General features: G+C 39.3%; 1 protein-coding gene across 1 annotated transcript in view; it reads right to left on the minus strand.

Moving 5' to 3' along the window:
* Positions 1–24,654, minus strand: part of LOC135467236 (protein cycle-like) — a 45,790-nt gene extending 21,136 nt beyond the window's left edge. The window contains exons 1-6 of the mRNA XM_064745000.1: positions 24,291–24,654; positions 10,939–11,056; positions 5,768–5,846; positions 3,677–3,834; positions 2,885–2,964; positions 218–310 (exon numbers count right to left, since the gene is read on the minus strand). Of these exons, the coding sequence (XP_064601070.1) occupies positions 218–310; positions 2,885–2,964; positions 3,677–3,834; positions 5,768–5,846; positions 10,939–11,056; positions 24,291–24,419 (657 nt within the window). The 5' untranslated portion in view covers positions 24,420–24,654. The remainder of the gene's footprint in view (positions 1–217; positions 311–2,884; positions 2,965–3,676; positions 3,835–5,767; positions 5,847–10,938; positions 11,057–24,290) is intronic.
* Positions 24,655–25,209: the final 555 nt, after the last annotated feature.

A 25,209-nucleotide genomic window follows, 5' to 3' on the forward strand; every position in this document is an offset into this window, starting at 1 on the left:
GCTGTGCATCTGATGATGCTGGAGTGAGCGGAGGGCCCAGGGATTCAGACTGGCAGAGACAGCCTGTGGCAGCCAGGACAAACAGTGAGGGGGCAAGCACGTATTGATTTCTGAAACACCAGGAATGGCTTCTGTTCTTGGATCAGGAAGCACTGGGACATCAACAATAACCTTACCCACAGGTGCATTACTAATGGAAAAATGACATGGAAATTACCTGAGAATAGTTTAAGGTGTCGATGACGGACTCTGACACATAGAGGATTCTTCCTCTATCACATCCAACAACAAAGAGGAAACCTGATGCAGCCTGCGAAAGAAAAACATGAATCAGTAGTATAAGTTGGACCTTTAATATTAATGGTGAAATAATGCAACACAGAAACAGTTATAAAGAACATAAAGCAATGAACAGCAAAGGCATCATAGAGGCAAGCAGATACATAAGTTCTGAGAGCAATCAGAACAATATAGGTCTTCTAAGTGTTATTTATCTACCTGATATTAAGCTACAATTCTCCAGGGAGCCTTAAAAAGCCACTTCAGTACTAAGTTCTAAGAGGCGCCAGGTTGAAATATTAAACTGATATGAAAGATACCCTATGGAATATAGCTAGTGCCACGGTTCAAAACAATTATCACTGAATAGCGCTATTTAACTCCTAAAAGTGAAGTATCCTGGAAAACAAAATCTTCGGCAGTTTAAATAAAAATTTTCCCAACGTACTATTCCTTGTGTGACGATGAATCAGGCTGATATGACGTCGCGGAAAGGCAGTTATGCTGGAATGACGCGTTTGAAAATATGACGTCATTTGTTGCTATATTTTATTTATTTGATTGGTATTTTACGCCGTACTCAAGAATATTTCACTTATACGACGGCGGCCAGCATTATGGTGGGTGGAAACCGGGCACAGCCCAGGGGAAACCCACGACCATCCGCAGGTTGCTTGCAGACCTTCCCACTTACGGCCGGAGAGGAAGCCAGCATGAGCTGGACTTGAACTCACAGCGACCGCATTGGTGAGAGGCTCCTGGGTCATTACGCTGCGCTAGCGCACTCACCGACTGAGCCACGGAGGCCCCTTTTGTTGCTATAGGTCACTGATGGGTGACATCAAGTGTTCTTGCATGAAGTCACACCAGGAAAAATTTGAAACAGCAGTAAACTTTTGCTTCTGTATTATCCCCCAAAAACTAACAACAACGGCTTTAATACAATGTGTTTTTTTCTGCAATTTAATAAAACAATTCTGACTATCTCGATCCTTATCATTTAACCTTGCCTTTAAGACATACACGTCTTAACACTAAAGTAGCTCTTTGAGATTACAAGAATGACTGAATTCGAGAAAGGCCTGAGGAATTTGTCAAAGCCGTAAACAGTTCTTGGAAGCAGTGCTCATGACAATGGTTTGCTGGGGGTTTAATTCACGACTCAATAATGTCTCTATGGTCAGATTTGTGGACAGAGGAAACTAAGTATGACATAACAGGTCATAATATTAAACACGACCAGAAGTCCTTTACTTACAAGTATGCAACTTCCCTATAGCTAGTTTCTACCGCATATTACATGTGTTAAGTCATCTGTAGGAGCTCACGCCACCTGGTGGAGAAATGTGCCAACTTCTTTGTGGAAATTGTGAACAGAATCTAATGTAAATGGCTCCTACAAGAACTACAATTTCTCTCATCATTGTTGCTACCCAGTTAAGAAACCACTAACTATTTTTATATTTAAAAGCAACTCTAAAACAATTGCTATCACTGTTGTCCTTTCACAAACCTGTCCGTTGTAATTTTTAAAGTCTATTTCAACACAAATGCATTTGGAACGTTCTTTCCCACCATGCTTCAGCCGTTTCTCAAGCGTTTGCTGCGCAATAGAGAGAAAAACAAATACATGGCTGCACAGACACATCACATAATGTGTTATAAGTGGAAGAGAAGAGTAAAGTGGTGTGGAGACTAGCTATAAGATAGTTGCACACTTTTAGGTAATGGACTTCTCACATGACATATACACACATGATGACATAACAAATTCTGTAATTCATATCACAATTACACAACAGGAAACATCACCAGAATTTGTAAAACTGTTTATGACAGATTCTTTTAGGATTTGAAAATTTTATCAATTTGAAACCAAGAACCTTTTTGACAGACTTTTGACAGAGCCACTGTACCCCCGAACCCCTACCATACCCCCCCCCCCCCAACCCACCCAGACAAATGCCTTGTTATCAAAGAAACACCTCTCAACCCCTGTTAATGTTGCAAGAAAGGGGCAAATGTCTGTTAAATGTAACTGAAAAACAAGTTTCAATAGGGTTTCCAAAATTATATGAATAAATTTGAATTATAAATGTTGGTAATGCATTTGTCAGAGCTATGGCAGTTAAGAATGTATGGATAAGCAGTATGACAGGCAGACAGATGGGCATGACCCTGACAGTACCGTTGACCTTTCACATAAACTGGTAAAAATCTGCCATATATATTCTGAACGATGTGCTAAGTACTTTCACAATAGAATACAGAGAAGTCGGGTGTGTAAAACACAGGTCTTTTTGTCTCAGCATTGACCTGCTCAAGGTTCAAGATCACATGAAAAGGGTAGCTATTCCTCAGGTGCACTGTCCAAAGATCATCGGATGAAATATCGTTATCCAAAGATGAGCGGGTAATGTATCAATCTGGTATGTATCAATCTGGTATGTATCCGAGTATACAGAAACCAGGTCAAGCTCATCAGTTTTCTGTAATGATGTGGAATAAGATCAGAAGGACATCGATAGAATGATAAGTGATGAGGGACGAAATAGTCTTGGCACTGACCACGGCCAGACTGCAATAGAGTGACCTGCAGACTTACCTGGAGGATCAGGTGTTTCAATTCTTCATCAGACAGGAAGGACGGCTTGTGGCAAGCTTCGGTGTATGAGTTACTGGCACCTGAGACAAAACATCCATCAGAGAAATGAGACGGTGAGTGCCGTCAAAGGTTGGACAAGATGCCACACAGACCAGTAACAGTACAGGCACGAGAGCTCAAACCAGAGTGCTCAATGTATATGATCTACTGCCTGCACGCCTCCCTCTGCAGCTGTACGTGTTCAGATTATATTCCATGTCCAAGGCTCAGTCTACATAATCTGTATATATGTAGGCCTACATGTATTTTTGATACAGATCCTCACCATGTTGACACTTAGCATTGCAAATGGCTCCCATTAGGCTAAGCATTAGACTTTATAACCCAGAAATATCTGGTACTATAACTGTTAAACTTCACAAATGATAATTTGATTACAGTCTTTTCACATGATTAGCATTGGTGGCTTCAGTTCACATGATTAAGACCAGTGGCTTCAATTAAGCTAACAAGGGAATACAACAGATGAGGCCATTCTTACCTCTAGAAAAAAGCCATCAGTATTAATCCTGTCTACCCTACTATTCATAACCTATTCTTTCCTCAAGACAGTTTCATCAAAATCAAAAAAAAAATGGAAACTACATGTAATATGCTTGGCTTTTCTAAAACTACAGTGAGTGCATGGAATCACAGCAAGAAACAAATGTTCTCATTTCGGCACAATAAGCATCATGGCTGTGAAACAGGGCATTCCGTCCTCAAACTGGAGAAAACATGAAAATCACTTACCTCTGAGAGTTTTCATGTGTTGTACAGCCATTCTCAGGACCGTGAGCTTGTCAAGTTTTCTATTCATAGCATTACACATAGGCACCATGGCTGAGAGCTCCGTTATGTACGAGTTCATTTTATCTCTCCTTCTCTTTTCAATTTCACTGTGGTTTTGCCTGGCATAATGTAAACCAATGTTATACTGTACACCAACAAAGAGCAAAATTATTAAAAAATTATGACCATAATATTAAACATTATCTTGTTTCAAACCTTGCTTGGTCTTTATTCTGTCTAAAAAGCAAAAAAAGAGTCTTATACATCATTCACAGAGGAAAAGAGTCTTACACATCAGTCACACAGGTAAGGAGTCTTACACATCAGTCACACAGGTAAAGAATCTCAAACATCAGTCACACAGCTAAAGAGTCTTACACATCAGTCACAAAGGTAAAGAGTCGTACACTTCAGTCACACAGGTAAGAAGTCTTACACATCAGTCACACGGGTAAAGAGTATTACGCATGAGTCACACAGGTAAAGAGTATTACACATCAGCCACACAGGTAAAGAGTATTACACATCAGCCACACAGGTAAAGAGTCTTATACATCAATCACACAGGTAAAGAGTATTACACATCAGCCACACAGGCAAAGAGTCTTACACATCAGTCACACAGGTAAAGAGTGTTATACATCAGTCACAAAGGTAAAGAGTCTTACACATCAGTCACAAAGGTAAAGAGTCTTACACTTCAGTCACACAGATAAGAAGTCTTACACATCAGTCACACAGGTAAAGAGTATTACACATCAGTCACACAGGTAAAGAGTCTTACACATCAGTCACACAGGTAAAGAGTCTTATACATCAATCACACAGGTAAAGAGTCTTATACATCAGTCACACAGGTAAAAAGTCTTATACATCAGTAACACAGCTAAAGAGTCCTATACATCAATCACACAGGTAAAGAGTCTTATACATCAATCACACAGGTAAAGAGTATTGCACATTAGCCACACAGGTAAGGAGTCTTACACATCAGTCACAAAGGTAAAAAGTCTTACACATTCGTCACACAGGTAAGAGTCTTATACATCAGTCACACAGCTAAAGAGTCTTATAAATCAGTCACACAGGTAAAGAGTATTACACATGGTCACACAGCTAAAGAGTATTACACATCAGTCACACAGGCAAAGAGTCTTATACAACAGTCACACAGGTAAAGAGTCTTACACATGGTCACACAGGTAAAGAGTATTACACATGGTCACACAGATAAAGAGTATTGCACATCAGCCACACAGGTAAAGAGTATTGCACATCAGTCACACAGGTAAAGAGTATCACACATCAGCCACACAGGTAAAGAGTATTACACATCAGCCACACAGGTAAAGTGTATCACAAAGGTAAGGAATCTTACACATCCGTCACACAGGTAAGAGTCTTATACATCAGCCACACAGGTAAAGAGTCTTATACATCAGTCAAACAGCTAAAGAGTCTTATACATCAGTCACACAGGTAAAGAGTATTACACATCAGTCACACAGGTACAGAGTATTACACATCAGCCACACAGGTAAAGAGGGTCACAAGGGTGACTTCTACAAATCAGTCACACAAGTAAAGAGTGTGATATGAGTCACACAGGCCATCAGTCACATAGGTTATCTATTTCTTTGATTGGTGTTTTACGCCGACGGCAGCCAGAATTATGATGGGAGGAAACAAGGCAGAGTCTGGAGGACCCACAACCATCCGCGAGTTGCCAGCAGACCTTTCACATATAAGGTAAAGAGTCTTAACATCAGTACTCTGTATGTCCAGAGTGGAAGCCAGCATGAGCTGGAATTGAACTCACAGCGATCGCATTGGTGAGAGGCTCCTGGGTCATTGCGTAGTACTGACATGCTAACCACCTCTGCAACGGCCAGTCACATAGGTGAAGAGTTTCACAAATAATTCGCACACTGAGGTGAAGTCTCGTACATCGATCACCCAGGTAAAGAGTTTCATACATCATTCACACAGGTAAAGAGTCACATATCATTCACACAGGCGGGGATTTCCACATTCACACAGGTACACTGTTACCTGCCATACTTTTTTGTATCTTCCATGTCAAGACGTGCCATTTTTGTCCTCGTCTTCATCCTCTCCACTCTCAAAGCTCCTAAAAAACAGAATCCCAAACAAATGTTAATATATTCATCTTAACATGTTTCAAGTCAAGAGTGAATGACCAAGCTTGCAAGATATCAAATCTGACTGTATTCTATACAAAGGCAGTAAAGTTTAAGGTCGATCATGCCAAGTCAAGTGTCTGAAAACCCTACTGATAATAATTAAGTCAAAGCAGAAGAGGTTTTAAACTGGGGGAGGGGTGTGTGTTACTGAACATCTATTCCAGCAAACCCAGGCAAGGATCCTGGTGTTACCTAGGCCCCAGAAGGCCCGCACATTGAAAGCTAGATATCTGGCTTAAGATAGGTCAATGCAGCAAACATTACTGAAAAGGTCTTACTGAAAAGAACTAGTTGATCATGCATTCATTAAGGTAAATAGAATACTCCTATTAGCCAAATCAACCTCAATTTCATTGAGGAATGATTGCTTTGAGTTTAATGCCACAATGACAGTACTTAAGCCATGCTGTGGTGAGGACATGTTACACCCAGCAAACAGTTTTAGTGTTTGACACCACAATGATAACACCCAAAACATTTAAGTAATATGCATACGAAGCATGAGGGAAAGAACAAGCATGTAAAACTTCAGGTCAATGCCTGCTGTACTTTTTGAGATACCACCCGTAACATCCTGTTCAACACACTGAATCAACGATGAAATATCCTCCTCATGCTATTGTGCTCTACAAGTGTGCAAACCCTGAGCTCAATACATGCAGTACTTTTTAAGATACCATGGATGCCGATGCTCGCAGTACATCATCAGCTATGCCTGTACATGTACTTTGTATGGGCAAACTAAAACTTAATATACGTATGTCATTGTCAAATTCATTTCGTACATGTATGTGCTGGCAAATAGGTCAGCCAGAAGGTATTAAGTATTTTGTAGGTTCGTTAACAATGAAGTCTGGACAAGGAATTCATTGATTCCCCTCACCCACATTGTTTGTGTGAATCAAGTATTCATGTTTAAAAAATCTGGCTGGAAATGGAAAGAGAATCTATCAAATTACACCAGAATGACCTTGAAATTTTTAGCTGCAGCATGGCAAATGTACGTGCGTAGGTGTGGCTTTAATCGCAGTATGACATCTTCATGGTGGTGTGCTAAATTCTGTTATAGCTGTGTACATGAAGAGCTCTGCAGTTAAAACAGATATCTGACGTGCCACTCATCATGTGTATAAAGGTACTGGGTAGTCGCGCTTAATCTTTTTTTTCTCTCTCCCAAATTTCTGTGTTTCACAAAATGGTGATCATAAAGCAATCAAGGTGCACTTGTTGGGAAGTACACATACCAAATTCACAATGATTAAAACTCTTGGCAATAGGAGCATAGAATGACTGCTCAGTGCCTGTTTTTTGCATTTGAGGATAGTGTATCTACTCCCCTTACCACCCATGGCGCCCAATCCGTAAAAACCACAATTAATACGATGAATCACTGGATACACTTAGTAAATCCGAAACTTTAGGTCATTTATTGTAACAGTGATCAAAACACAGATCAAAACAAAGCAAATTTATTTTGCAGCGAGTTGTTTAAAATATTTGCTTGCTCAAAATGGCAACTGTAGGGGCAACCATAAGGGACAGGTTACTTTCTCACATTTATTTTCACTAGCCCATGACAGGGCAAATATGTAAGTATTAAGTTCCAGCAGTGTACGTATACACTACGTAGTTCTGATCTGTTCACAATGTAACAGTCAAACCCAGCAAAAATCACCCCAACATGTAAGTCTGTGAAATGCATTAAGAAAGGAATAAACATAAAGCTCTGGCCCAGGTATCACAAATCGATCTTAGATTGGAGTAGAAAATTCAATCATTAAATTTGGTATGTCCCTTTCCATTGTTTTAGCTGAAAATTTTTGCACAACAACTTACACAGAATTTAAGTTGTCAAGCAATATTTTGATTTGGTTACATCAGAAATAACAATTTTAAAGTGATTTTACATTTTGACTTAAGACTTAAGATTGTTTCTTGATCCAAGGGCCTGTTCTTCAAAAAATTATCTGATAATAAAAAGTTCCAAATAGGAACAGTTTTTAAGATGCGATAAATGATGTAAATTTCGCCCTAGGACTGTGTATATCCCAGGATTCATTGCGTTGATTGTGGTTTTTACTGACTGAGCGCAGCAGGGGAGCATCACGGGTAGTCAGGGGATTATAAGGACCGTCCAAGGATGTAATAAACAAGCTCACATTTCAATGAGCAGTTAGTCTATGCTCCTACCACCGACAGTTCATGTTTTCCTCAGTTTTAAAGTGAAAGATTTATTTATTTTATTTATTTGATTGGTGTTTTACGCGGCCAGCATTACGGTGGGAGGAAACCGGGCACAACCCTGGGGAACCCATGACCATACGCAGGTTCCTGGAAGACCTTCCCATTTACGGACGAAAAAGAAGCCAGTATGAGCTGGACTTGAACTCACAGCGACCGCATTGGTGAGAGGCTCCTAGGTCATTACGCTGCGCTAGAGCGCTAAAAGACTGAGCCACGGAGGCCCCTACAGTGACAGCACCTTACAAATGTTTAAGTCCACTGAAAGACTACCATTCAAATTATCTTAATCTGGTATTAAATACTGCTTTCCATTTTTTTTCAAGCCAGTTAAAGTTTAGTTAAACTTCACCTTGAAGCAGCTCCATTATCAACAGCAAGGTAACGTCATATGTGAAAGCATGTAAATTAATTCCATCAGTGAGCCATAGAAATTAATCAGCAGCTGTGTGCGTTGACAGTTGTGTGCAATGGCCACTATGTGCCATGGCAGCTGTGTGCAATGGCAGCTATGTGCCATGACAGCTGTGTGCAATGGCAGCTGTGTGCCATGACAGTTGTGTGCAATGGCAGCTATGTGCCATGGCAGCTGTGTGCAATGGCAGCTATGTGCCATGGCAGCTGTGTGCCATGGCAGCAGTGTGCAATGGCCGCTGTGTGCAATGGCAGCTGTTTGCAACGGCAGCTGTGTGCAATGGCCACTATGTGCCATGGCAGCTGTGTGCCATGACAGCTGTTTGCAACGGCAGCTGTGTGCAATGGCCACTATGTGCCATGGCAGCTATGTGCCATGACAGCTGTGTGTAATGGCAGCTGTGTGCAATGGCAGCTGTGTGCCATGGCAGCAGTGTGCAATGGCCGCTGTGTGCAATGGCAGCTGTGTGCAACGGCAGCTGTGTGCAACGGCAGCTGTGTGCCACAGCAGCTGTGTGCCACAGCAGCTGTGTGCAATGGCAGCTGTGTGCAGGGGGAGCTGTGTACCATGACAGCTGTGTGCAATGGCAGCTGTGTGCCATGACAGCTGTGTGCAATGGCAGCTGTGTGCCATGACAGCTGTGTGCAACGGCAGCTGTGTGCCATGACCACTGTGTGCAATGGCAGCTGTTACTATTAAATAGTCCAGTGACTACATGTACAATTTACAGGAGTAATAATCTGAAAATGGTAGACTAACAATCCAACAGAATAAATGCATTTGCTGATGCTCTGTAACTATCAAATTAAAAGGTAATAACACTTGTTTTCTCAACAAACCTGGAGTTGGTCAAAAAGATGTTTTTCATCTGTATACATGAAATTCTATGCACTAGGCCAAAAAAGATCCTAAAATATTTTCACATTTTAAAGGAGAGAAATGAACTGTACGTTAACTACTGGGTTACTATCAGCCTAAAGTTATTCAAGTACCTAAATTCTTCAACCATTTCAAACCTCTGCAACCAAGAGTTTGAAACATCCTAAGAGAAAGCTTGCATCTTACTAATTCAGGTTTCTATTCTATCCATATATTTCACAGAAAAATTGATGTAGAGGAGAAAAATGTTGAAGATTTATTGTATCAGTATTATTTATTCATTTGATTGCGTAACACAGCATTCAATTATTTCCGCTTATAAGATATAGCTGTCAGTTTCACAGCCGAAGGTGTTCAGATTTCACACAATATTACACATTACCCTGTCCTGTCTATTGCTTTTCGCTACCAAGGTCCCAAGGGCACTCAGAACGAGGAGATCCAAAATATTCCCCTTCAAAGAATGGCCGCGACTGAACTCTGATATTACCAAGCTATTAGGAGGCAAGACAATACCCTAACCACTCAGCCATGGTCTGTTGCTGACCACAGCATCAGCAAGAAAATGTTACACACCATCAGTTGTTAAATATGTACAAATGAACACTTAAACATTACTGCACGGTCAACAAGTGGTACTTAATCGTGTGCTATAGGTACAGCCAAATGCGGAGAACTTCTTGGATGGAAATGTGAGGATTTCCATGGTGGAAATGTGAAAGACTTTCATGGTGGAAATATAGAGAATTTCCATGATGGAACTGTGTGAGATTTTCACAATGACAATTTATGCCACTCACATTTATAAACCTAAATCTGTAAAGTTTCAAATTAGCTACATATACATAAATCATGTGTATTAATTTATCCCTGTATATTTGATAAGAGTTTGCGCCAAACTCCAGAATCTTTCTCTTATACAACAGCAGCCAGCATTATGGTGAGTGACACAGTCTAAGGGAAACCCACGACCATTTGTAGATGGCTGGTAGATCTACTTCTGTAAGATCGGAGAGGATGCCAGCCTGAGCTTAAATGATGTATATGCAGGGGTGTTTAATATACAGATTACAAAATAGGAGCTATAAATAAATCAACATTCATGAACAATGTTTACGTAAAATGTCATGGCAAGATAGATGGGGCTTTTGGAAATAAGTCACATGATTTGTTTACTCATATACACATAAGCGCCTTGTCATGTTAGCAGGTTTGCTGCCATAAGAAAACTCATGAGGACAGCATAACACTGAAGGCAGGTAATTCAGAGCTGTCAATCAACACTCTTAAGGTACACGTAACTACAAGTAGATATTTTTACCTGCAATGGCCCATCTATCACCATAGTGGGTTTATCCACTTTTCATGGATAAACAATGATGAGAGCAGCAACACATGTACATGTATGTACAAATTTCTGAGCTCAGCCTTCTGATCAATATATGTACATGAGAAGAATGACGAGACTTAATTCCTGTACTTACTGATACCCTGCATTTTTGCGTTTCCGTATGGCCTGCATTTGAGGGTTCCAGACAGGCTGGGCTGGGTAGGGTGGAGGTGGTGGTTCCGGCAGTTGAAACTCAGTTGGGGAATAATGATCTGAAACAAGCAATAAAGGACATCCATATGTACAATTAATTATCCAATTGTTCCCATAGAAATGTGCAAGACGACAAGCCATTCAGTCACAGAACATATCCACATATACATAGTCACGAGGTAAGACATTTAGGAGAGGATTGTACATTTACCTGCCTCTAACATGTTTACCAAAATGATGAATGGGTGCATAGAGTGTCTCATTCTCCTCAGGCATTGAGGGCTGAGGATCCAGTTAGCACACTCTCACCCCACTAATCAGCAGGTCATTTATCAGTTTTCACTTAGGAAGGGTTAAACTGTTGTGTTTCTGTACAGCCAGTTCCACAGGGCATTTTGGTCACAGAAGACTTGGCTGTGACAGTATATCAGAGCAGGTGTCAACGCTAAGGCAAAACTGGCTGGACATAACATTTTGATGACAAGCATCTAAATTCAGTCCAACTCCCTGGATTTCTGAACCTTTATCTGAGTGTAATGTAAGCAAGATGAGCCTGCCACAAGATGCAAGCAGGTTAAAACTAGAAGGAAGCAGTACAAGAGACATCCAGTCAATGCTCTTGTTAGTCCAATACTCCCAGTCCTGCTTTTACATAAGGTTTCCCAACTCCTGTCATATTTATTTATTTGCTTATCTGATTGGTGTTTTACACCGTACTCAAAAATATTTCACTTATATGGCGGCCAGCATTATGGTGAGAGGAAACCCAACAGAGCCTTGGGGAAACCCACAACCATCCGCAGGTTGCTTGCAGACCTTCCCAAATAAGGCCTGAGAGGAAGCCAGCATGAGCTGGACTTGAACTCACAGCGACCATATTGGTGAGAGGCTACTGGATCATTACGCTGCGCTAGCGCGCTAACCAACTGAGCCACAGAGGTTCTGAACTCCTGTCATAAATACTCAAACATGTGCACCAATGATTAATCATGATTAATCTGACAGTGTCAGGCTACAGAGTAAAGTCTGCAGCTGTGAGTGCTAGAAAGCTCTAGTAAGTAGAAGGTCCATCATTCCTGCATAAGCCTATATTTAAGCTCTCTAATTAAACAGAAATCCTTATGTTCCGAGTATTAAATTCACAAAACTACAATTGACAACAAATAATCATTTGTCTTCACAGGGTTTCCAACATAAATTAATTACCCCATGCACCTAAACTCTCTACAGAGCACTGTGTACATGTACTGTGTATTCAGTTACTGTTATCTCACTTGTGGATAGCTAAACTCTAAAACCAAATGACAAAGAGAACTATAGCTGAAAATTATAATGAAATGTGTGTAGTCTTTGAATGTAAAGGGTCGTATCAAAATGAATAATTTGCTTTACAACTTGTCATTCTCCCTCATTTACCCTACATGTGCACATTTACCACTGGTACCCAGCAATATCTTAGGGAGTTTTCTAACTTGTAATGGGTATACCTGTAATCCCTTCTGCAACCCCCGCTTGTGCATTCTACACATATAATTAAAGTTAAACAAACAAATGTTTAAAGATCAACCTGCACAGAATTAATTATCCATCTACCTGGATAGGATTTCAGAGCAAGTGCCCATTATTTTGAGCTATATAATACAGCTTTTCAACATGAAAGAAGCTGTTTTATTCCTTAAAGCTTAACGTGAAATAAGATACCTCATAAAGTACAAATGGCTTCACCGCCAAATACAAAATGGTTATTGAGTTATGTCATGTGTTATTTATTCTGATTATAAAACTCAAGTTGATGTCACAGGTATTCGAGACATCTCTAAGGCCTCTTATTAGATTCATTTATTTTTGTAATTGATTGGTGTTTTACCCGTACTCAAGAATATTTTACTTATGCGATGGCTACCAGCATTATGGTGGGAGGAAACCAGGCAGAGCCCAGGGGAAACTCACTATCCAGGAAAATAATGTAGAGCCTTATGATGGACTTTCAAATTTGTTTTTATTCCACTTTTGGATGTTTTAGTGTTTCAAGTTTCAGGGCAAATTTCAATTTTAAAGGGACATACCATCGACGTGGAGAAAAAACTGTACTGTTAGTTTAGACGTCCTCTACATAAAGCTAAGATTTCCAGATGTCCACTGACCGTACCCGATTTTGAGTTAGTAATCAAATGTTCAGATTTATCAGGGGTTTCCCTTCGACCATGAACTCACTTGAGTCGCCGTATTCAGAAAGCCTTATTTTTTCAGTTTAAAAAATCAGTTACCTCCCCTTGTTGTCTAGTGAACTTGGCATGTCAGACACAGTATTGTGTTGTAATTATGCGGTCTACCATGTAACTTCAGTTCTGCTGTACAGACCATTGGAATTAGGAATACTTCACAAAAATGTATCGACACAAAGGAGATCGTATTTGGTTTACTAGACTTTCAATTCACTTTCAATCTATCGTACTGTTTACATGTACAATTGACGAGCGAACAATGCACTGTGGAAATCTCTGCTCTGCCGCATTTGTATGTTATCTTGTCGGGCAGACAGATTTGACCAGTCATGAATTTCCCCTTGTAATTCTCTAAACCGACAAGGTGGCCGAGGTGCTTTAGGTAGGAGTCAAACGCAAGTCATTGTATTTTGCTGAACTAACTCAAAAAATCTGAATTTCTTTTGGCAGTATGTCCCTTTAAACCCAGCTTTATAGGTAAATCATTTGCTGTTACTCATTATAATATCTCTAAAACGTGAAAAATATAATGATAATAATCGAGGACAAAATACCGTCTTCACAATAATGCTAAATAAACAGATGTGTTTGTTTACTTTCTTGGAATATAATGCCATACTTACCATCTTCTGGCCATTTCTCATCCAAAATATGCGGACAAATTTACAGTGCTACATCCTCACTTGAATGCCACGTCAAAGACACCAACAAAGACTACATGTACGTAGCACAACATACACAGCAATGCAACCATTCAGTATCTACATGTACATGTACATTAATTAAAGCACGGACCCATTTCCCTGTTTTCTGAACACCTACTACAACTACAAAGACCACCAACTTAAAATTCTTTCACATTATTAATGAATAATTTATGTCTATTTGACTGGTGTTTGAAGCAGTACTCAAGAACATTTCACTTACAAGATGGCAGCCAGCATCATCGTGGGAGGGGAAACCCATGACCACCTGCAGATTGCTGGCAGACCTAATCTGACTATATAAAATTATACCAGGGTCTACCGTAGTGCTCACAAAAGGAGGTCACTGATACAGTACGATATTTAACAGATTTATGACTAACACCAGGTTACAGAGGGCCACCAGAGGCATAGTTTTATACTTACACAAACATCATCAACACAAGGATATTGTACAGAAACTATATTTCATGTGTTTGTTATTAATTTTAACTAATTTTATATTATTTTGTTTTAGCCAGCATTAAAACCATTGGTTTTTATTTTCTTGTGACTGAAGATGTTACCAATCTCTTGTCGAAAGACCCCCTCTCGTTTGCACCTTGTTCTCGCCACAATATGGCTGAAATGTCCCCAATGCGGCGTTAAGCCGTTATCATTCATTCATTCTTGTGGAAAGCCATACCTGTTTCCAGGTTGTAACATATTCTTGCTATGACATTGTTGAAATACTCCCAATGAATTTAGCATTAAACCCTATAATCATTCATTCATTCCTTCATTCATGCTTCAAAAACTTAATGATAGCCAGAAGAAAATGAGGATGCCAATATCACATCATCAAATGAGATATCAATAAGTGTTGTCCATGATACAGTAAAGTAACATTTAGTGTACTTAAAGCTGTACAGCATCAGTATGTAAAATATCAACGGTTATTGTATGTATATGTATATAGGTGGTCTTCACGATGATCGATACTAAGGCTGATTCTTTCTCGAAAGCCATCAATGATTTGGAGCATTGCAGATATGAATTTTCTAGCTCAAAGCAGAAATTTTTGTTGTAAAGTTGTATAAGGGTAGCTTTACCAATGATCGGCTTGTAAACTTCAGACAAAGCTATATGTTCCTCTACACCAGAATTCAGTAGAAACAAGGCATTCTCAAATCCCAATCAACACTGCAATTTCAATGCAGTCTTGAGCCTAGTCTTTCCCATAATAAACTGACGCTTGAGGAGGAAGTTTGTCTTTGTGTAAGCCAGTCCACAGCACCCCAGCAAAGTTTGCTTAGGCCAATCAAAGAATGTGCCAGTTCATACTGGGCCCAATTGCTGCCTGGAGAGCACACAGTTCCTCCGGAGAGACAACCTGGCTACCCCAAGCTTGTCTTTTATGATCCTTTCCAGCCAAACCCAGCTAAGGCCAGTGTTTGGGGAGCTTTGCATACACTGAATAGATGTGGTGTGAAAATGTCCTAACATCCTTGTACACACCCTAGTCAGGTCAGATGTGGGGGGATCTCCTGATGTCTTCTGACATGCTCGCAAGGGTGACATGGGGTCAACACAGCTTCATAACCTCAACCAGGTCAAACACATGAGGAGCCAATTACTACACCAAAATCTTACATAATATCTATGCCAACAATTCCCATCCAACAACATAAAAGCAAATGGCAATAAATGTAAGGTTAACATAAGAAATGAAGTATGCACTAAACACTGATACATCAAACAAATATCATATTTGAACTTAAAAAAACATTAATCATTTCCCATATGGCATGAGTAAATAAAAGGCTTAAAGGGTCCCTTGGTAGTAATTTACAACACATCACGTGCCACCTGAAGTCACCAGAAGATTTTGGATGCCACAGACAACTTGGAGGTCTCTACATGTTTCTTTCCACATGATGAGCATACATGTACTGAATTCTGGACTAGAAGCCTAAAGAGAAGGTGTCTAGGAAAAGACTATACAGGTATGCATTTACCTGCATAATTTAATTATTCATCTACCGTATGACCGTAAGCATCCCAGACACTAGCGTCGGCGAGAAATCTGAAGCAATGTCCGAGTGTACATATCTTGTTTTTCACGATTCCCATTGGATCACAACCCAGCCTAGGGTAGGGCTTCTCCATCGAAACCCAGCTATGAATGAGACACTTGTATGGGTACATAGCCACTGTACCTGAGAGCAAGGATTGTTAGAACGTACTTCGCTGATCAGTTGTGAACAATACCACAGTGGGTATCAGCCTAACCATATAAGCTTATCAGGTTCCATGCATTCTGCAGGATTAAAATACGCAAGATTTAAATTTCATTCTTTTTTGCTCTCTTATTGACAAAGGAGATACACCTATAAGCTTGAGTAAATACGGAATAAAGTTCTTTATTCAATAACAGCTCATTTGCGTGATGTAACAGGGTGTGATTTTCCAATGGACATAAAAAGTCTGTGTGGGTTCAAACCCATGGTTACCAACCCATTCTACTGAATGTGGCCAGGCTAACGAGATAGGGATTTGAAACGGTGATTTCTGAATTTCTATTTCACGCTTCCCACCTAAACTAAAAATAAATTCCCTCCAGTCTAGAGATAGATAGAGCTCATATCCCATCCGACAACGGTAATATTTTCTTCAATATGCAGATATCTTACTTTGCTAATGTCAGATTAATCTTTCTGTGTTATGCATATATTAAAAAAACTCTGGAAGGTCTGCCAACAACCTGCGGATGGTCGTGGGTTTCCCCCGGGCTGTGTCCGGTTTCCACCCACCATAATGCTGGTCGCCGTCGTATAAGTGAAATATTCTTGAGTACGGCGTAAAAGACCAATCAAATAAATAAATAAAAACTCTGATGCACTACAAATGGGTCCTGTACAAGATGGCCGAACTGATGAATGATATACTATCCACATACCCATTACAAATATGTGCTGTTTTCACAAGATTTATGTAAATAAATGATCGAGATCCGAGTAAAATAAAAAGATAACTTAAGACTTCTCTGACCAGTACATATTTTTCATCAAGTAGTGATCAATGTAATTTCTTTGCCCACTTTGAATTTAATGATTTCACTCATTTCCTTTTGCAGATTTCTTTCAACTGGCCTGCTTAATTAAAACTGCATAGCTTAACAGAAAAATCTGTTCCAAATCTCAGCTAGCTGTGCTGTACTATACAAATTAGATCTCACCTACTTTTTTTTCTCGATCTAGCATAGTTATGAAAAGGCCAGATGTAAATTACAATATCAACTATTTGAAGAAGGGAAGTCAACTTTAAAGTCAAATATCAAATTATACCTGCTTATGAGGAAGAATTCGTATTCAGATTTCAAATCATTATGCCATCTTCTTTTCCCTTACAGAAACGTGCATAAGATGTAAAGTTTGTTTTTAACAGGTGATGGGAGGGGATTGGGGTTAAGCGAGTGAGTGAGTGCTTGGGGTTTAACGTCGTACTCAACAATTTTTCAGTCATATGACGACGAAGGAATCATTAGGGTGCATGTACGTGTAATGTGCCTCCTTGTAGCAGGACGGATTTCGACCGCTCTTTTATTTAGTGCTGCTTCACTGAGACGACTTACCGAAGTGGTTGATGTAATAAGTATATAGATCTATTTTTGAGGTTTAGGACACATGAGATAGTATGGAATCATTCCTTGCCCTGTTTATGGAATTTGTAAATTGTCCCACTGGCTCACACTATTTGTGGGGAATAGATGACAATAAGTGGCTGACAAAGGCTGTTTGCACAATCAAAAACCTCAGGCTGAACATCACTTGTCTTCCACCAATATGGTGTGCACATATGTACTTCAGACGTGGGAAAGTTTGTCTGTAACTTACCAAAGGCGGGTGGTTTATCAGATCCAGTCTCTTTCACCTATAAAACCAACCACCATCGAGTTATGACATTCAACAATCAAATGAATACAGGAATTCCCTCTGACCACTCATGAAACACACATTCATTTACCCCTCCCTGCAAAGGGTAAAGAAGAGACTGAGAATTTATGACACATCGGAAAAACATGGTGACTTGGTTGTCATCCTGCCCAGGTGACTGACTTTACACAATTATCCCCCACTTAACTCAGAGCTAAAGTGTAATTAGAGCACAGAACGCAAAGGACCCAGCCTCACATTTCAAATACCAGGGACAATGAACTTTGAGTAGCAGCATAGCAAATTACTGAATGACACATGTCTATATAGTGGAAACCCGGAGCATTGAGAAAGAACAGCTGGGCATCTTCTAACTGTGAAGAGTTAATTCTCCAACCGTGAAGCTGTGAGAAAAACAGAAAAACAGCCACCACTCCAACTTTCTCTTACAACAACTGGAATCAATGCAAGGTGTCAGCATTCAGGGGGGGGGGTGGGGTGGGGAGGGTGTCTCGAAAAAATGGACACCTTTAACAAAATTTATTTATTTATTTATTTGATTGGTGTTTTACGCCGTACTCAAGAATATTTCACTTATACGACGGCGGCCAGCATTATGGTGGGTGGAAACTGGGCACAGCCCGGGGGAAACCCACGACCATCCGCAGGTTGCTGGCAGACCTTCCCACTTATGGCCAGAGAGGAAGCCAGCATGAGCTGGACTTGAACTCACAGTGACCGTATTGGTGAGAGGCTCCTGTGTCATTATGCTGCGCTAGCGCACTAACTGACTGAGCCACCTGGCCCCACCTTTAACAAAAGAAGTCCAAATAATAGACTTGAACATCATTTACAACATCAAAATACTTGACATCAATGGTCTTGCACATGTTAAAAGACAACGTACCAAAAACTTGATCAACTGATTGACTGGCACACAGACAGAGGAAGCCACAAACACAGTAACTTCAGCTGCTTGTCACATAGAGGGACAGTTACAACCTATTCAATACATGCCAATTTTATTACAGGTCCTGGCTACTGATGTTCCACAACAATTCTACATCGCAAACTGGAAATGGCAGTAAATCTGGTAAAGGGTAAACTTGTTGTAAGTAAACAAACCTAGCAGCTGGAGCTTCTTATTGCAAAACACAAGACAGCTTGTGTAGGAGGTGGTATACAAAAAAACTTGACGTAACTCAATGCCATAGCCAACACTGACACAAGGCTGAACCACATTGCTTGCATGATGTTCATCAGGGAATAGCTTGACGGGTGAATCAGCCTTCAGTTCAATTAATCTGACTGACTGTTTTATCAAATGGAATCTAATGCCACACTTACAGGAAACATGAAAGGCAAGAATCAAACCAAGATGATGTTTTAGGGGAAGTGAAGAAAGCTATACCCAAAAATGAGAAACTTACATTTTTAAGGCATATTTTACATGTCACGCCCCTTTTTTATGAATATTTTCCGCTTGCAAATGATGTTAACAGTGAATCCAAGTAGCAACACCTCAGCCCCCTCCCCCTTTCAGATTCTTCTTCAAACAGAGCTGTTTCAACATCTGTCACCTTGGTGTCACAACAGCAGGCTATATACTCATCTTTCAAACTACCAAGGCCTTGGGAAAACTGTATTTAAAGCTATTTTAACTTTTCAAGTTAGGAAGCTTTTTTGACTGTTACATGCCAGCTCACATCCTAAACTGCATACCAAAGAAACAAAATTCTAACTTTTATTTATTTAGCTGATGGGTGTTATGCGCCCTGTGCAAGAATATTTCACTTATACGACGGTGGCCAGCATTATTTATTTATTTATTTATTTATTCGATTGATGTTTTATGCTGTACTCAAAAATATTTTATTTATATGATGGTGGCCAGCATTATGGTGGGTGGAAACTGGGCACAGCCCGAGGGAAACCCACGCCCATCCACAGGTGGCTGCCAGACTTTCCCACGTATTTTAACTACTTAATTTAACTTTTCATGTACAGGTGTGCAGGTGATCTGCAACCAACTTCATGGAAGATCACATGAAACAGACCAGTACTAGAAGTATTTATCCTGAAAACCCCTGTCTAAGGCTGGGAGAGAACCAACGGCCAGGGATCTGATGGTATAAAAACTTAGTTCTTTATCTGTTGTTACGACTACTAGTAAGGTCATCATCATGTTTTCACATGTACCTGTCAGTACCCACAGGGTATAGATGTTTCCTCCAAGTTCTGTAAATGGGCATGTTAATTTTAAGGTGAAGTGACTTAATTGGCATGTGCTCTGTTGGCATATAGAAACAAAATGAACAGAAACCTGGGAACTCTACAAAGTAAAACTGTTCTCTAGATCTAGTAGGGATGCTAATCAATCCTTCAATCAATCTAGATGGACGTATGGACAACATCACTCCATAATACCAACCATCATTACAGACAGGCATGTAATAATATCACAAACTTGTTCAGCTTAGCAATTTTTTTTTTTATGACAGTTAAGGCTGTAGTGATCGACGTCATTCTGTATAAAACACGCAGCATTTAATTTATGAAAAACTCATCCTAAGACATCCTACATGTAGGTAGGTGTTCAGCAACAAGAAAATAACAAATTAAGTCATATGAGTACACAGGGCTCAAGCTGGAGTTCTGCACTTTTTGATCATGACATGCAGACAGAGCTTCTTCGTAATTTTGGATTTAAGGCAGCTAGATTTGGACAATCATCGTTATAATTAACACTAAATCTTATGGCTGCACAAAAATATCTGATTTAAAGACATTAATTTTTTAATACCAGAAATTAGGTGAAAAAGAAATAAGTGGTAGAACTCACATGTTTATTTCAAATCACTGGAGTTATATATCCAACCAGAGAACTCCTCGCACGATCTGTTGCTGCCACAACAGTTTAGTAATTGATTGGTGATGGCAACAGCAAAAACCAGGGCTTGACAAAGTAGAGGCAATATAGATAATGACACAGCTATTAGACTGCCATTGAGATAACATCCTGGCAGAGAAATTACCTGGTGGCAAACTTACAGCCATACCGCCTCCTTTCCCAAATCCAGCAAGGCTAAGTGAGTGCTACTACCCCGACAATAAAGAGCAGTTAGATGGATATATGAGAGTCATCTGCTCTGACACCGTCATGTCCGGCCAGCTGCAAAAATCTACTGCTTCTTTCCACTTTCCACCATTTGTTTGCTGCCTAGCCTACCTTGCTAAACCCAGGGCTATAATGGCAGGAAGGAAGCCCTGTGACCATTTCCTGCTTTTACTGCAACATCCATCAACAGGTAGTGATTTGAGCAGTGTGATACCAGCACCTATGCCAGTTATGACACTGTGACACTGGCCGTGAACATATCTGACCAACACATGGTCCAACTGATTCCCAAGGTGGTCCGTATGGCAGTGACATGGTAATCTTGGCAACCCAAATATAGCAGATTGTGAAGTTGGTGCTAAACATATGGGCTTTGGGTTAAAAATGTTACGATAATAGCTTTCATTATTTTACTTCCACAGAATTCTTTGAGCATTGATAAAGTGGATCAATGGAATAGAAATTGCATTACGAGCATAGGGCCTACGAGGCCATCCGGAACACGTACACACCATATGCAACACAAATATTCCCCACAACAGAAATTTATCAAATTGTGTCTGACGTAACACTGAAATAATTTTCACGTCCAACACAAAAACATTTTCTGAGAATCATGGTGTTAAAGAACAATCTTGCTTATAGATGTATACAATGAGAATTTATCAATTATTATTATAATGTATTCATAATGTACACTGGAATGATTTACATGTCTAACTTATCGTATTTGAACGTTTCTGTGCTTTTGTTCGACCCACTTTCAAGATAATGACACAAGAGGCCAATTTTTATTTTGCATACTTGATTCACATCCAACACCTTCTCCACATCAAACTGTATGCATCCTCTAATTTAGTTACATGTAGATTTTCCTCTTTTTATGTTTATCCTATAGAAGACAGAGGAAAGAAATCCATTATTTTGCTATGTATAGCTATACCTCTGTGTAATAAGAAACTACACGTATATTTGCTGTAAGATTAAAATTATTTTGATATATTGACGTATATCACTTTGTAAAAATGGCAGAAGGCCATGGTGAGCAGATCATGTATCTCTTTTCGCATTGAAATGTAATCAATTTATCTACATAGTAAATGCAAGGATATGGACTTCCTATATCATACAAACTCAACAAACAATATATCTTAGATCAGTGTTGAAATTCAAGAAAAATTTTAAAACAAAAAAAAGCAATTAGTAGTGTGTGAAACTAAATAAGTACATGGCTAAACCACTATAACTGTACTTTAGTTATAATTTCATTCATCAATTCATTCATAATGTTACATTTACTATAAAAGTATTAAAAATTTTTTAAAAAAGTATAATTTCAAGTGAAGTACAGTTGTTTTTCTTTTCTTTTCAAAATATAAAGTCTTCTCAGTCTGACAGGGTAATAATAATGAAAGTGTCAAATTGGCAATCATACAAAAATTACAATTACTGTCTAGTAGCGAGTTGAGGTTGAAGTTAAAATGGAGTGTTGAAGAAAACGCCACCAGTTTTTATACACCTTTAAACAACTGGTGATAATCCCACACTAAAGAAAGAAATTTGTCTTTCTTGACTACTTGACTAATTGCCCATGCTAATTAGGACTATTATAGTAGCTTATACAACAATGTTATGCTTTTCATGTGAAACTGCTTTAATGTACCACATGTGTAACTCCATACAGCAATTCATACATGAAAAGGAACATGTACTATTGAAGGGTATGGTTTTAAGGAACATGAAAACAGGTTTGCCTCCCCCCCCCCCCCAAAAAAAAAACATTTTTTTCATTTTTGGATGCAAATTTTATATTTTTAATAACTTTAATTTATACATATTTTCTGCCAATGCTGGCAATACTTAGCTCAATTTAGGCCCCCCTTCTCCCCCCTTCCCCTTTCCAAAAAAAAAAACCTGGTCAAAGTTGTTCTGATAGCTATCACCATTGACTTCACGACAGCACGATAACCTATTTCTTCCACCTTTCCGCATATGAAAGAGCAACTTTCAGAGCAATTTATGCATATTTTATTTTGATTTTGGAAACAAAACTGCATTGGTCAGATTGGCCAGTTTCCGAGCTTCACAGAACGTGTAACTTTATCAGTCTATACAGAATAATGCCTTCAGAATATGCCTAAATAAATGCCTTGCAAACATGCGAAAATGTTGAAGAATTACAGTACTTCATTTTCGACCAAGTGACTGGTGGGGCCATACAAAAAAAAACTGTAGTTTAAAGCTAGTTTTACACACCAAGAAGACACCTGATACATTTTTTTGGTCTTTTTATACGTTAGAACACATTGTATACTACATATTAAGAAAAAACAACCAAGAATTTCATGAATCCTTTAAGTTACATATCATTCTCACTCACATATACTTGTACTGTCTCACTGACCCCGAACATCCATCTTGGAACACCAATGTCTCTTTCGAAGCATAGATTCACATCAAATAATTTTCACAAATGGACAACATTAAATGACCAACATGTCTTAATGGTCAACTTGAACAAGACTGGCTTTGTAATGTCAAGGAAGTGATTGTTCTTACCACAAAAACAGTTTCTTTCACCTCAAAAACATGCACAAGAAAGACCATCTTTTGAACAGCTGAAATCATCAGTTTATATATTTCAACTGCGTAACAGTACCCTATCTATTTTAACACAGATGTTGAATACAAACATACAAAATTATTGCTAATCACCTTGATAGGTCTGAATTAATATAGTTCTGGATTTCCCAAAGTTTTCCCTAAATATTTATGATCCTCCTCATGATGCCTTCATACTTGCTGCTTATTTTAAGTAAACCTTATAGTTTGTTATCATTTGCATAAAATTCCAAAAAAAAAGAAAACAATTCACGTTTAGACTATAAATAAAGCAATACATTCTGATCATAAAATGTTCCATTAAATTAATGTTCACTAAACTTTTCAAGTTTGGTATGAATTTCAGTTATAAATTACATCTGATGATACAGGACTTTATACTTTGCTTTCCACAACAGAAATGTCAGAACATAAACACAACAAATATGAAATGGTGAACGAAATGGGTGAATAAATACAACTGACAAAACACCAAACCACTCTACCACAAAATAAAAGGCTACAAAAAAAAAACAATACTTTTGAAACATTTATAATAGAATAAGACATACATCTGGCACAATGAACAACCATGGCAGGCATTCCACACCAAATACTGACAATACAAAGTAACCAATCAAGATGTAGGAAGAACAAACTACGGATAGGACAACATGCATGACAAATGAAAAGCTAAGCTGGTATAGGCAATGGATGAATAATGGACTTACCCTGATGGTATGGTACATAGCGCTGGTCAATGGTGGGAGGGAACGGGACATAACCCGCATGTCCGCTGTGGCCTGGAGGAGGAAAACCATAATGATGGGGCCCATGTAAAGCATACTCATAACCTTCATACATTGTCTGCTGCTGCTGATGATGATGCTGCTCTTTCTGATTGAACAGGTCTTCTTCAAACTTTATTGCAGCTAACATTCAAAATAGTGGATGAGTGCTTTTAAAGTAAAAGCACGACCGAAAGAGAAAGATAACTATTCAATCAGCGTAACGGGTAAATGTGATGCCCCTATGTTCCTATTATCACCCAAGACAAGCAAGTAGGAATCAGTGGTAAGGAGGTACACCCCGATGGTAATGGTAGTCCATGGAACAACATGCAGATGCCAAACCCCCACACGTAACGAGTCAAAACTGGGAACCGCTAGACAATCAACCCCAGCATGTTTTTAGGCAACAAACGAGACTGATCACATGACTACTGGGTGTATTTTAAAAATTTACATTGTTCTTTGTTGTTTAGAAGTTGGGCACTGGGCCAGCCCCAGCTTCCCAGTCTCTGCAGCCCTGGACAAACAGAGAACCAGCGAAATGTTTAACTTCCTCACAAACACACCCAACATACAAAGATATAGATTTGCTTTGTCAAGTCCCAGACACAGAAAAAGCCAGCCAACCCTACTTCCTCACAAAATCTTTCTTGAGACCAAGTTGAAACAGTGTTTAAAACAAGCCCCATTCTTTTGTACCAAGTCAGATAGAGAATATTTCTTTCTTTACTGCATGAGTGTCATTCCGTCACAGGACAACACTTAAAAGCCTTCTAACCATCTACAAAATACAAGTACTACAGCCTCCCAGTCCGAACATGAATGCATAAAATAGACCACAATACAATGCCATTTAATA

The sequence above is a fragment of the Liolophura sinensis genome, chromosome 6 (assembly GCF_032854445.1).
Source record: "Liolophura sinensis isolate JHLJ2023 chromosome 6, CUHK_Ljap_v2, whole genome shotgun sequence".
NCBI classification, from domain to species: domain Eukaryota; kingdom Metazoa; phylum Mollusca; class Polyplacophora; order Chitonida; family Chitonidae; genus Liolophura; species Liolophura sinensis.